This window comes from Ochotona curzoniae, unplaced genomic scaffold, assembly GCF_017591425.1.
Source record: "Ochotona curzoniae isolate NIBS_2020 unplaced genomic scaffold, NIBS_Ocur_1.0 scaffold_3208, whole genome shotgun sequence".
Lineage (NCBI taxonomy): Eukaryota > Metazoa > Chordata > Mammalia > Lagomorpha > Ochotonidae > Ochotona > Ochotona curzoniae.
This window is the reverse complement of record NW_024467106.1, coordinates 5,728,765-5,742,605: the sequence shown is the minus strand read 5'-3', so window position 1 is coordinate 5,742,605 and position 13,841 is coordinate 5,728,765. Positions and strand designations below refer to the sequence as shown.

Sequence of the window (13,841 nt, the reverse complement as noted above, 5' to 3'; positions counted from 1 at the left end):
CTTCCCCCAGCCCCACACACCCTTTGGTGTGACCAGTGCCCAGCACATCGGCAGCCTGTCCTTCCCAGGATGTTCTGCCTTCCCACCACAGTGAAGAGATGCTGGCATAGATGGGTCGTCCCAGTGTGGGGGCTTCCCTGTGCCAAACAGGGAGATTCCCAGGGTTTTGTAGTAGCTCTTTATCTAGGGCCATTGTCTCTTGACCAAATTGAGTAGTGGAGCAGAAAGCAAAGTATCTTCCAGCCTTCGGTAACTGCTACAGGCCACGGGCCTATTTCCGGGTGTGACCCTCTATTCCCCACTAGCCGTAGAGTAAATAGAAAATGTCCTGTCTATGGGTAGTCACCTGTTTATGGTGACTCTTCCCAGGCATCCTACTGGGCAGCTGGGGCTGCTGGCCAGATGCAACGTTATCCAGGAAGCCACGACGGGCATATTTTGAGCTGGAGGGTTGCGTGACACTCCTAATCTGCTCTGCCTCACATTTCCCACTACAACAAGTGGACAGGTTGTCTGTTGGGGGAAAGGGTGCCTGACGGACAGGGTGGGAGATGTGATGAGAAGCTAGGCAGGAATGGACACAAGAAGTTGAGATGAAGAGCTAGCCTTATTCGAGTGCCATGCGTGGGTTGCAGACCTAGTCCCATGCAGACTGTCTCCACAGACTCAGCCTACCTTTAACAGGTGGCTGGAGTGTTGGCTCTTGACAATGTGCATGTGAGAAACCAGCAGTACATGGGACCTGTGTGTTGGGACTTGGCAATGCTGACTTGATTAACCAGGGATTCCTCAGCTAGATCATGTACTCAGAGGAGCCAGGGGTGGTTTATACATTGAGTGCAGTGGTCACCAAGCTGTGCCAAGATGGATGTGAAGACATTGCTGGAACCTTGGACATGAAAGGCAGAGCTAGGAAGTCGTTAAATTTGGAAAAACAGGAAGACATGAGCTGAATCCATCGGATAAATCCTCATGGTGAATAATGAGCTCACTGAAGAACTCTAATCACCTCTAATGAGTTCACCTCTAATCATCAGAGATAATGATTAGAAAAGTCTGGAACCTAGCATTATAGCACAGCAAATTAAGCTGCCTCTTACAACACCGACATGTCACATCAGAGAGCCAGTTTGAGTCCCAGCTGCTCTGTTTCCAATCCATCTGCCTGCTGTTGTACCTAAGAAGACAACAGACGGGGTTCAAATATTTGGGCCCCTACTATTCATTTGGGAGATCCCAATGGGGTTCTGGGCTCTTGTCTTTAGCACTGGCTGCTGTGGTCATTCAGGGGTGAGCCAGTGGATGGAAGATCAATCTCTCTCTCTCTCTCTCTCTCTCCCACTTTGCCTTTCCAATACAAGAAAGTCTTGACCTGGCACAGTAACTTAGTGGCTAAGACCTTGCCATGGACACCTAGGATCCCATATAGGCACTGATTTGTGCACTGGCTGTTCTACTTCCCATCCAGCTCCCTTCTTGTGGCCTGAGAAAGCAGTGGAGGCTGGCCCAAAGCCTTGGGACCCTGCACCTACGTGGGAGACCTGGAAGAAGCTCCTACTGCCTGGCTTTGGATCGGCTCAGCTCTGGCAATTGCAGCCATTTGGGGAGGAAACCAGCAGATGAAAGACTTCTCTGTTTGCTTCTCTCTCTCTCTCTCTCTCTCTGTAATTCTGACTTTCATAAAAATAAAAATAAATGTCTGAAAGAGAGAGAAGGAAGGGAGGAAGGAAGGAAGGAAAGAAAGAAAAAGATGAAGGAAGGAAGGGAGAGGGGGAGAAAGAGAGAGAGAAAAAGAGAGAAAGAGAAAGAGAAAGAAAGAAAGAAAGAAAGAAAGAAAGAAAGAAAGAAAGAAAGAAAGAAAGAAAGAAAGAAAGAAAGAAAGAAAGAGAGAAAGAAAGAGAGAAAGAGCTCAGACTCAGAGCCTTGTGGCTGCTGGATGGAGAACGTTCTGAGAAGCCCCAGTGTTCCTTCTGGTTCTATGATGGCGCTCTGCACTCCTGCTGCACAGCCTTCTAGACAGAGCCTGCACCTGCTCCCTGGCTTCTCCCTGCTGACAGCCAGTGTAGAAGAGTGAGAGGCCAGCGGCCAGCAGCAGGAGTGCTTTCTTAACCAGTGTGTGTGATTTAAAAAACAAACAAAAAACCCCGCCTGTGTTGTGTTGGAAATCATTTCTCAAAGTCCTATACCACAATAAATTGCATTAAAGCTCCAGAACAAACTGTGTTATAGCGATGCAGCCTTCCACAGTACCACAATCAGCAGAGGCCTCTGCAGCCTCTGACCCCCAGGGCGCCCTGTTCCTGCCTCTGATGTGGCTTCTCTGTTGGTGTCTGCTTCTGTGTTGGGCTGTCCCCCTCTAGAATCTGAGTTCCTCTAGGACAGGGATGATGTTGCGTTTGTGTAAGTGCAGCATTCAGCACAAGCTCTGAAAACAGGTGTCAGTGATAACTGTTGGATGGATCCTCCAGATGTTTAAATGCACCAGGAAAGAGGTTTACCCACTAAGTCACATTAAATTCAGCAAAACAAAAAAGTGGTTTAGTCACACTCCATTATTTCATGGTTTTAGTACTAATCAGAGCATTTATATTAATTGCATTATCATACATTCCTAACAAACTGTTGCAGTGTAATATGTATTGGCCACTTACTTGTATCCAGCTGCTATCCTTGTATCCTCTCATGTTTTACTTATTGGACCCACCTCATGTGCTAGGAAGTAGATAGTCATTGTCCCCAATTTGTTGATAAGGAGACTAACATTGAAGAGGAAGCATTAAGTGATGTTCCCCAAATTCACAGAGATCTGCATCTGGCCAGTAGGACCCCTAAGCCTACACTCATAATCTCTCCTTGGTTGTTTAAGAACACTGTGATTGGCTAGAAGGCGCATCTATTCACCTAGACCTCCAGTCATGTCAGAAGTCATGTTGCCCACGCAGGGCTGGAAGCTGAGCCGCAGGTCATGGGCCGACAAGCTGTGAGCCATGCCCAGCAGGTAGCAGGCAGAGATCCAGGGGCAATCTCCCACACCAGACAGTGTGTGAGAAAGCAAAGGGGACCCTCCAGAGCCCGTGGGGCCCTCACCATTTTCTTTCCCCCTGCCCTGACACGGCCCCTGCCTCCTGCCACCAACCCCACCCCCAGGCTCAGACCTGTTAGCACATGACCAAGTCAGAGATGTGATACCAAGTCAAGTGACTCAGATACAAAATTTTGAAAAACACTTTTTTTTTAATGCAAATTTATAGAGAGAAGGAGAGGCAGAAAGATCTTCCTTCTGCTGGTTCACTCCCCAAATGGCTGCAATGGCCAGAGCTGAGCCAATCAGAAGCCAGGAGCTTCTTCCAGGTCTCCCATGTGAGTGTAGGGTCCCAAGGCTTTGGGCCTTCTGCTGCTCCCAGGCCACAAGCAGGGAGCTTAATGGAAAGTGGAGCAGCTAGGACATGAACTGTCACCCATATGAGATGCTGGCACTTGCAGGCAGAGGATTAGCCAATTGAACCATCGTGCCATCCCCCTCGGATACAGATCTTGTCCTCTCTTCTTTGCATCAAGGATGTTAAGTACACATTAGCTCCTTTCCCTGACCTTCTTCAGCAGATTAAATGCAGTTGATTGGCTAATTCTTCTCTGAGCAAAGCACCTTCCCGTGAATGTGTTGGGGGGGAGCTGTTGTGGGGAGACAGGACCCCTCCCCTCCTCGGAAGACCCCCCTGGGCCAGGAGTGCTGTCTTCTGACAGCTTCTCCAGTTTTCCAGATAGCTACTGGTAAACTCAGAGAGTGTATGTCTTCCATCCGATGATTCACTCCCCAAGTGACCGCAACACCTGGAGCTGAGCCGATCCGAAGCCAGGAGCTCTTCTGGGTCTCCCACGGGGGTGCAGGGTCCCAAGGCCTTGGGCTGTCCTCGACTGCTTTCCCAGGCCACAAGCAGGGAGCTGGATGGGAAGTGGGGCTGCCGCAATTAGAACCGGTGCCCGAAAGGGAACCTGGCGCATGCGAGGCAAGGACTTTAGCCACTAGTCTACCGCGCCAGGCCCTGTTTTGTTATTTTTATCCTTTCTTGTCTGGCAATGAAACATTTTAGAACACGGATTCTCCTATAAACTCAGCATCTGTGGCTTCATTTGTTTCACTCTGGAAGAATGTCCAGTGTTATCATGACTGTTTAAGATGTTTTCGATTACATGTTTTTAATGTGCTTTTTTAATCCTTTGAACATAATTTCTGACTCAGTTACTTTAGAATATGAGTGCTACAGTTTTACAGACTTTTAAAAATTTTATTATTTTTTTAAAGAGATTTATTTATTTATTTTTATTTATTTATATTTTTTTATTGGAAAGGCGGATATACAGAGAGGAGAGACAGAGAGGAAGATCTTCCCTCCGATGATTCACTCCCCAAGTGAGCACAACGGCCGATACTATGCCGATCCGAAGCCAGGAGCCTCTTCCAGGTCTCCCACGCGGGTGCAGGATCCCAAAGCTTTGGGCTGTCCTCGACTGCTTTCCCGGGCCACAGGCAGGGAGCTGGAAGGGAAGCGGGGCTGCCGGGATTAGAACCGGCGCCCATATGGGATCCCGGGCGTGCAAGGCGAGGACCTTTAACCACTTGCGCCACCACGCCGGGCCCAATTTTATTATTTTTTACGGTACAGTTTTGTAACCATAGGGCTTCCTCCTTCCCCCTCCCCATTTTCCCTTCCTGCCATTTCTCTGCACATGATCCCGGGAGCATAGTCCCTTAGTAACAGTTACAAGTTTAACTTTCTGCTGTTTGCGTGTATCATGGCCTGCCAGGTACAGACAAGGTGGAAAATCTAGTGTCATACTGTAAAAGTATATTTAAATGTTTCGTTGGGAGTTCTGCTTTCATTTGGGAGTACAGACATGTACTGCCACGTATCTTTACTTCCTGGTATATGTATTAAGAAGTTTCCTAGGGTTTTAGTCCCCCCGCCCCCCTTTTTTTTTTCAAAATTGTTAGTATCTTAAAGGCCAGTTAACAGTTTTAAAAGACACAGATTCTCTGTTTGTGCCTTGATATATTTATGTCTGTTAAATTGTGGCTTATCAGACTAATGCTGTGACTAAAAGTGCTGGTATTTCATAGATTGCCGATTCACACTGCACTTCTGATCCTGCTCCTTGCCTATGGCATGAGAAAGCAGTGGAGGGTGGCCTGAGTGTTTCGGCCCCTGTACTCATGTGGGCAATCCAGAGGAGGCTCCTGGCTCCTGCCTTCAGATCTGCTCAGCTCCAGCCATTGCAGCCATTTAGGGAATGAACCAGTGGATGGAAGATCTCTTTCTCTCTAGGTCTCTCCTTCTCTCTATAAATTTGCCTTTCAAGTAGAAATAAATATCTCAAAAAATATATATAAATTGTGCTTATCAATTTTATTTTTAATTCCTGCATAAATATTTACTGGTTTTTACTTTTGTTCATCAAAGAGAAACACTAAATTTTCCATTGTAATTATGATTTTGTATAATCCTATTTATAATGGTTTTTGTTTTATAATTACTATTTACTACCTAAATGTTTTTTGTTATATTTGGGGCTAGCTGGTTCTTTTTATCCCCATGGAATAACTTTTTCTTTTGATAGCTTTTTCTCATAAACCCTATTTTCTGATTTGTATCATTTGCTTATCAGGAATATTTTTGCTTTGTTTTTCTTGTTCCTGATTGCTGTATGCTATTTAAGATGTCTTCTGCAGCTAGCTGAATTTCACCAATGCTCCCAAATATCAAGTCTCTCTCTTTTTAAAGATGTATTTATTTTTGTTTGAAAGGCAAATTTTTACAGAGGAAGGAGAGACAGAGAGACATCATCCATCCACTGGTTTACTCCTAAAATGGCCACTGTGGGCGGAGCTGAGCTGATCCAGAAGCCAAGAGCCAGAAGGTTTCTTCAGGTCTCCCACATGGGTGCAGGGTCCCAAGGCTTTGGGCTATCCTCCACTGCTTCTCCAGGCTATAAGCAGGGAGCCGGATGGGAAGTGGAGCAGCCAGGACATGAGCTGGTGCTCATATAGCATGCCAGTATTGCAGGCAAAGGATCAGTGTACTCTGCCACCATACCAGAACCCCAGGTCTCTTTGCTTTGCATGGAGGACTACACCCCATCTCTCTCTGGCTCTCAGGAAGGGCTTCCAAGCTTCCCTTTATCCACTTCCTTATACCCCGTCCCATCTCCCACGCTCCATCCTTTGGAAGTGCAGGTCTGAGCTGATCATATTTTAAGACATCTGAGTGACTCCTGGAACTGCTGGATAGGTGGGGTCCCAGCACCCCTGGGAAGGTCTTTCTTGGACTCTTCTTCACGGGGCACAGCATGCTCCTGTGGGAGAGGTTAACCATCACAGCCCTCCTCTTGGCTGCCTCTGGGCTTAGAGAACTCAGCCTACATGCTCTCTGCTTTCTGTCCATGCAGTTCAGGCCCAGCTGCCTCAGACAGGGGAGCTCTCTGCCTGGCATGAACCTTGCTGTGGGGGCTGCTGGTAGAGGGCTATCCCTGGTTCTCTGCCCATATGCACTCGGAGTCACACTCCACCCATTCTTCCATGTGCCTTCTCCTAGCTGTGTTCCCTAAAGTTTTTTTTTTTTAAAAGATTTATTTATATTATTGGAAAGGCAGATATACAGAGAAGAGGAGAAGCAGAGAGGAAGATCTTCCATTCGATTATTCACTCCCCAAGTGACCCCAATGGGTGGTGCTGTGCCGATCTGAAGCCAGGAGCCAGGAACTTCCTCCAGGTCTCCCACGGGGGTGCAGGGCCCCAAGGCTTTGGGCCGTCCTCAACTGCTTTCCCAGGCCACAAGCAGGGAGCTGGATGGGAAGTGGAGCAGCTGGGATTAGAACTGGCGCCCAGATGGGATCCTGGCACATTCAAGGTGAGGACTTTAGATGCTAGGCCACTGTCCCAGGCCCTCCCTAAAGCTTTGATAATCCTCTTCCTACAGTTATTGCAAACTAGTACTCCAGATTACTCTTGGGGGGCCATTTTCTTGTTGGTATCTATCTAGGATTTGGTTTCTGTGATGGATAAATTTCAGAATTCTGGGATTATGTTTTTTCATCTGATCACAGGTTGTCCCGTTTTTATAGATCCAGTTTGCTCCCAAATTATTATCATAATTAGAGATTTTCTAAAATCTTGTGCTTTTTGAATGATTTATTTATTTTACTTGAAAGAGTTACAGAGATAGAAGGGAAAACACAGAGAGGTCTTCCATCTGCTAGTTCAATTCCCTGTAGTCACCATAGCCAGAGCTGGATTGATCCAAAGCCAGAAGCCAGGAGTTTCTTCCAGGTCTGCTATGCGGATGTGGGGATGTAGTGACCCAAGGCTTTGGGTCATCCGTCACTACTTTCCAAGATCATAAGCAGGGAGCTGGATTTGAAGTGGAGCAGCTGGGACTCGAACTGGTACCTGTATGGGATGCTGCACCACAGGCTGAGGATTAGTCACATCAGGCTCTGCAGGTTACATTATGCACCTGGGGTCAGTGGTTTTCCTCTGCGTTCTTCCTTGTGGGTTGGATTAGCTCACCAATGCAGTGAGAAACAAGCTGACTTCTCCCTCACACCCAGCTGGGTGTTCTGCCCACACTGCATTCAAGCATGGGCAGACCCACAGTCTTCCATGTGAGCTTTGGTGAGCTCTCTGACATTAGGCTTCTTGCCAGTGGAGAGGGAACAAGTGCGAGAGAAAGACACCCCCTTTCCCACAGGCCGTGGATCCATAAGTGCTCCCTGCCCCACCCAGGACTCTGGGTGTGTCCCATGGCCCCCTTGAGGGTGCTGTTCCTATAGAAGATGGCACGAGCAGAGTTTGGCGGCATCTGGAACCCCGCACCATGTAGGAGGCACTGGGGACACACAGGGCTTCTGGGTGGTACCACACTGGACACTCAGATGGCTTCTGATAGGGACGGTGTCCATGCCTGAGTCAGATCCTCCCAGCAGCAGGAGGAGTGCAGGTCCTCTTGGGCTGTGAGTGGCTGATCCCAGGTGCAGAAGGAATGATAGAGGGGCCCAGCACAATGGCTTAGTGGCTAAATTCTCACCTTACATGCACTGGGATGCCATATGGTCCAGCTCCTGCTTGTGGCCTGGGAAAGCAGTAGAGGATGGTCCGAAGCTTGGGCACTCTGCATCCGGAGAGGCTCCTGACTTTTGATTGGCTCAATTTCAGCCATTGCGGTCATCTGGGGAGTAAACTGATGGATGGAAGATTTCTGTCTCTCCTTCTTATAAACTTGATCTGCCTTTCCACTAAAAATAAAATCTTTTTTTTTTAAAGATTTATTTTTATTATTTTTTCATTGGAAAGGCGGATATACAGAGAGGAGAGACAGAGAGGAAGATCTTCCGTCCGATGACTCACTCCCCAAGTGAGCGCAACGGGCCGATACTATGCCGATCCGAAGCCAGGAGCCTCTTCCGGGTCTCCCACGCGGGTGCAGGATCCCAAAGCTTTGGGCCGTCCTCGACTGCTTTCCCAGGCCACAGGCAGGGAGCTGGAAGGGAAGCAGGGCTGCCGGGATTAGAACTGGCGCCCATATGGGATCCCGGGCGTGCAAGGCGAGGACCTTTAACCACTTGCGCCACCGCGCCGGGCCCTAAAAATAAAATCTTTAAGACAAAAAACAAAAAGAAAAAAAGGAGGAGGAGAAGGAATGATAGGAAGAGAATAGAGATAACTGCCTGGCAGTCAGCCGAGTCTGCTGGTTGAATGAACGTCTCCCTGTCCTGTGTGTGAGCTCATCTCTTGGTTCCTTCGCTCACTTCTTTCCACAGGAGCTGGTGTGCCAGGCACCAGCCACCGCAGTTGTCTGAGCCAGCTGCAGGGCAGGGGAGGACAGAGAAGCCATTCTGCTTGCCAGTCCTGGTGTGACTGGCAGGATTCCCTCCTCCCACCGACTGCCCTTCCGCTCACGCCTACCTCCCCAGGCAGGCCCTGGCACTGGAAGTCAGGGGCATTAGCTTCAAGCTATGAAATTTACATCATGATTCACACTGATGTGCCCTGGTGGCTTCAGGTTATTCAGCCTGCCCTTCTCATTGGTTTTCCTTCATGATAAACCTTATAGAATTTCATGGCCATCTCTTATGTGAGTCATGAGTGTTCTCTACTGCCAGAGCTGGCATAGGTCTTTCCCCCTCCCATTGTTGGATTCCTCTGGGCATTTGAGTTGGAATTTGGCATTCATCTAATTGACATCATTGTTGTTGATGAACACTCAAATGAAAATCTCTACCAGGACCAAACGGAAATAAATTTTTTTTTTTTTTTTGCTGCAACTTGGAAAAATATCTCTACCAAGTCCGCTCTGGGAGTGCAGTGGTGAGCAGGAATGTGGTCTTTGCCCTCATGGAGCGTAAGGAAGGGGGTCGAGAATGCCTGTGGAGGGAGGCACTAGTCCAGGGATGAGTTGGGGCAGGGCAGCCACACCTCAGGGAGTGTCCGGAGGCCCTGATGCAGAATCGTTTTCCCAGGCCGGGAGGCCAGAGGAGGCATCTTAGAGCAGTGGGAACTTAGGGAAAGCGCCATGGGAGAGGCTCCCAGGCCACGAGTACCAGGGGTGCATGCCCTCTAATGTGAGGGAAGATGCACTTGAGAGGGGTGGGATGCACCCCACTTGCCAGTGCCATGTGAGCAGTTGGGCATTTAACCCAGTTAGGTTGTGGTCATCATCCAGGCGAGAGGTGACCTGGATGAAGACGGCGGTGGGGGAGATGGTGAAAGTGATTGAGTTAAATGCATTAACCTGAGACCTGAGTCAATTTCAGGAACAAGAGTTCAAAGGGGGGCTGGATTCCTTCTAATCATTGAGCTGTTAAGTATATTCTCACTTTCATCTTGACCCTTTAAAGCAAAACAAGCAATGTGCTTTTGTTCTATTCTCATCAAAGGCAAAAGGCATTCTCTTTTAAAGGCTTTTAGAAATGTAATGATGATCTATTTAAAAGACGGGGGAGACAGATAAACATCTTCCATCTGCTGGTTCACTCCCCAAAGGCCCACAGCAGCTGGGGCTGGGTGCTGAGTCTCCCGTGTGGGTGGCAGGGACCCAGGAACTTGAGCCATCACCAGCTGCCTCCCAGGGTGTGCATAAGCAGGAAACTGGGATCCTCTATGGAGCTGAGACTGAACCCCAGGCCTTCGGCTATGGGGTACAGGCACCCTGAGCGGCATCTTCACAGCTTCACTGAGCCATCCCCCTGAAAAGAGCATGCCTGCCCATGCGTGGCAATGTTTGGAATACAATAACAGATGGCAGATGTTTAATTCATGTCTGTTCCATCAACGAATGAGTGAGTCAGTGAAGAACCATAAGCTCTTCTCCCTGGGTCCTACACGACCTGGGTCCTGGGACTCTGTCTGCCAACCTCTAGTTTAAGGGTGGCAAGTAAGAAATGTGTGTGTGTCCCCTGCTGTTTATATACCCGGATCAAACATTAGGAATTGAATGCAGTGTTCTTTTCTTGCTACGTCCAGATGTGAATCCCAAATGCTTCTCCTCATGCCCTTGAGGCAACTTAGGCCGTTAACACGGGACTGGAGAACCCTGTCTGTAATGCCCTCTGTTCTAACAGACAACAAACAGAAACCCACAAAGAAGACACTGACACAGAATCCTGTGTGCTTCCTCCGTGGATGGCTGGGCAGGCAGGCAGGGAGAGGAGGGTGGGAAGCATCAGGAGTCAGGCCGTCTTTGCCAGCAACCCTGTCCTTCCCCAGGCTGAGTGCTCACATGGCCCTGGCTAGCAATGTCTCTCTGCCTCCGTTTCCCTGCTCATATGTGACAATAGTCCTGGTGTTGTTACTATGAGAATTAAATGAGGCAGAGGAGTACCTGGCACATAGAAACACCCAGCAAATACTAGATACTACTTTTGTGTTTGCTATGGGAAAATATTCTGAATCTTTTAAAAATAATTTCCTTGGGAAAATTTGTGGAAATTATTTTTCCTAAAAATTTGGCACGTGTCCTCGTGTCTCTTAAGCATTAACTAGTGACAGTCTTCTGGAGTGGACAGAAGTGTGTATTGCTGCCTCGTTGTGAGCGTCAAGTCAGAGCCATGAGCTGTGCCCCCTGGGCAAGGTGCTTTAATGAATCTGAGGTGTGGAAATTGTTGGCACATCTTTACTACAAATTAAGGACAGATTTAGATGTTAAAAAAAAAAAGGGCCATCATTTTCCCAAGGTGCTAGTAGGACATCTTGGAGGAGAGAATGAGATAAGCATTGAGTCATTAATTTTAGCACTAGTGTGCCAAGCCGCAGCTCCCTGTCCCTGTCCACTCCCCTCCCGACACAAGGCCCTGGGCAGACGGCCTGTTTGCAAGCCTGGTGTCACCAGAGCTCTCACACAGTCTGCTTGCCTCGCATGGGACTAATTGGCCTTTTGGAAACTGTTTAAAAGCAGATGAAATACACGGGCTTTCTCTGATGTTAGTGGAGCCCTGTGTCCGTGCCAGCCACTAATCGTTCTTCAGGCTGTCCTGTGCAAGCCGCCTGACTAGGGACCGGGCTTCCAGCTTCGCCATCTGTGAGCTGCCGCATGCCCACATGTGCTGTGTGGCGATTCTTCTTTCAAGAGAGCGTTGCTTTCGTGTTTTCTAATAACAGAATATGTCCAGATGCGGATTTGACGCTCTGGTTCCCACTCTTAAGGAGGAGGCGTTCCTTTCTCCTGGGTTTGTGGGGACCACAGCCTAACTGAGCACTGAGCTTGACAAGGACAGTAGGCCTCGTGACACTTCCCATGGCTCATTTGCGTGGGGCCATGCCACCCACGTGGGAGACCAGGATGGAGTTCTTTTTTTTTTTTTTCTGAAGATTTAATTATTTTTACTGGAAAATCCGAATTACAAAGAGAGAAGGATACAGAGACAAAAATCTTCCATCTACTGGTTCACTCCTCAAGTGGCTGCAACGGCCAGAGCTGAGCCAATCTGAAGCCAAGAGCCAGGAGCTTTCTCCAGGCCTCTCATGTGGGCACAGGGTCCTGAGGCTTTGGGCTGTCCTCGATTATTTCCCAGGCCACAGGCAGGGAACTGGATGCGAAGTATAGCAGCTGGGATATGAACTGGCACCCATATGGGATCCTGGTGCATTTAAGGCAAGGACTTTAGCCACTAGGCTACTGTACTGGACCCCTGGATGGAGTTCTTGGCTCCTGGCTTGGACCTGGCCCAGTCCCAGATGTTGTAGGCATTTGAGGAGTGAACCAGTGACTGGAAAATCTCTCTTCCTCTCTCTTCTCTATCTGTCATTCTGCCTTTCAAGTGAACGAATCAACGATTTAAAAAAAATAAATAAAAATACATGAATAAATGAGAGGACTGGCAGCTTGTGAGCTGCGCCCTGTAGCTCATGGTGTCAGGTGTTAGAGTGGCTTCCTCCTGGATGGATACGTGCAGACAGGCGTGGCACCTGGCGGCCCTGCAGCCTAACCCAGTGCTTTCTTCTCTCAGCTCATCTCCAGTGACGCTGACGGCGCCATACAGCGGGCTGGAAGATTCAGAGTGGAAAATGGCTCCTCGGATGAGGTAAGGATGCCCGCCCTACTCCCATGAGAGTGCGAGTGTCTGCGACGTTGCAGGGAGCAGTGTGTGGCCCTCGTTTCCATGGAGGACTCCTTGCCCACCAGGAAGGGGTGAACTAGAAGCTGTCCAGTGCTGTCAGCGCAGGTTGACAGGGGAAAGGTCTGGAAGATACTGTGCATGGCACAGCACACACCCTCTAGAGAACAGCAGTGGGAACAAAGAGAACTCCTGTGTCCCTTAGGCACGGCCCCCACAGAAGCAGGTTCAGGGCCCAGGATAGAGATGCAAAGTTACCACGATTCAAAAATGTCACCTTCATCCAGAGAAGACACTGGGAGAGGCAGCCGTGAGGTCTGCATGTCTCGGATGGATCCAGGCCCTCGTCCGGGCTCTCCAGGTTGCCCTTGCAGCAGGCCACAGGGGCTCACTTTGCCCCCATCACGGGTTCCACCCCACAAAACCTCAGAGTATAACATAAGCTCCCCAAGTTTTTCTCTTTTGCTTCTCTTTGAGAAGTGACACATCCCCGTACCCAGGCAACCCTCCCCGGCAGTGGTTTGTGCCTCAGTTTCCCCTTCTGAACAATAGAATGCTGTCTTGAAGAGGTCACTGAGAGGCTCCAGCGAACTGAGCTTGCAAAGCTCTCAACGCAGTGCCTGGCCGGTAGTGAGCCTTCAGCAAGCAAAGGCTGTGACAGAAGTGGCAGCCATTGCCATGGTCCTCATTGCGTGTTACCCAGCTTTGGCCTCCTGACCCCTGCCTGGAGCAGACTCTTGATTAAGCGCTGTGGACTGACCTTGGAAGGCCCCAGCCTTTGGGAGGTCATTGCTCAACTTCACCTCTGGCCTTAGCCCAGTACCATCATTCACCCAGACCCAGTGCCCTCACCATGGCCGTGTGAGGCAAGGGGAGACAGTCCTGTCTTGGGCCCTGAACATGTATGTGTGTTCTGTGAGAGAACCGTGCTCAGGAGCGCCCAGAGAAGTCTGCTCCTAAAGTTTGCAAACAGCCCTCCCCCAGAGGCCCAGCCCCTGAGATGAGGCAGCCATTCCCAAAGCCAGGCAGCAAGCCTGGCCCAGGTGCCAGGCCCAGAGCAGAAGCCTGGAATTCTCATTTTCCCCTGCTGCAGCCACCACGCTGAATCGCTCTTAGAGAACCCAAGTACCAGAGACCCCAGAAACGGTTGTGTCTGAAGACCTACCTTTGGCAGAACTTGAGCCCGCTGTAAAGTAAGCAAGTGGCACTGGGCTGTCCTCACCCCATAGAAACAT

General features: G+C 49.3%; 1 protein-coding gene across 1 annotated transcript in view; it reads left to right on the top strand.

Annotated features, from left to right (window-relative positions):
• Window positions 1–13,841, top strand: part of GARNL3 (GTPase activating Rap/RanGAP domain like 3) — a 138,890-nt gene that overhangs the window by 53,105 nt on the left and 71,944 nt on the right. Inside the window, exon 4 of the mRNA XM_041004369.1 lies at window positions 12,499–12,573. Coding sequence (XP_040860303.1) covers window positions 12,499–12,573 — 75 coding nt within the window. The remainder of the gene's footprint in view (window positions 1–12,498; window positions 12,574–13,841) is intronic.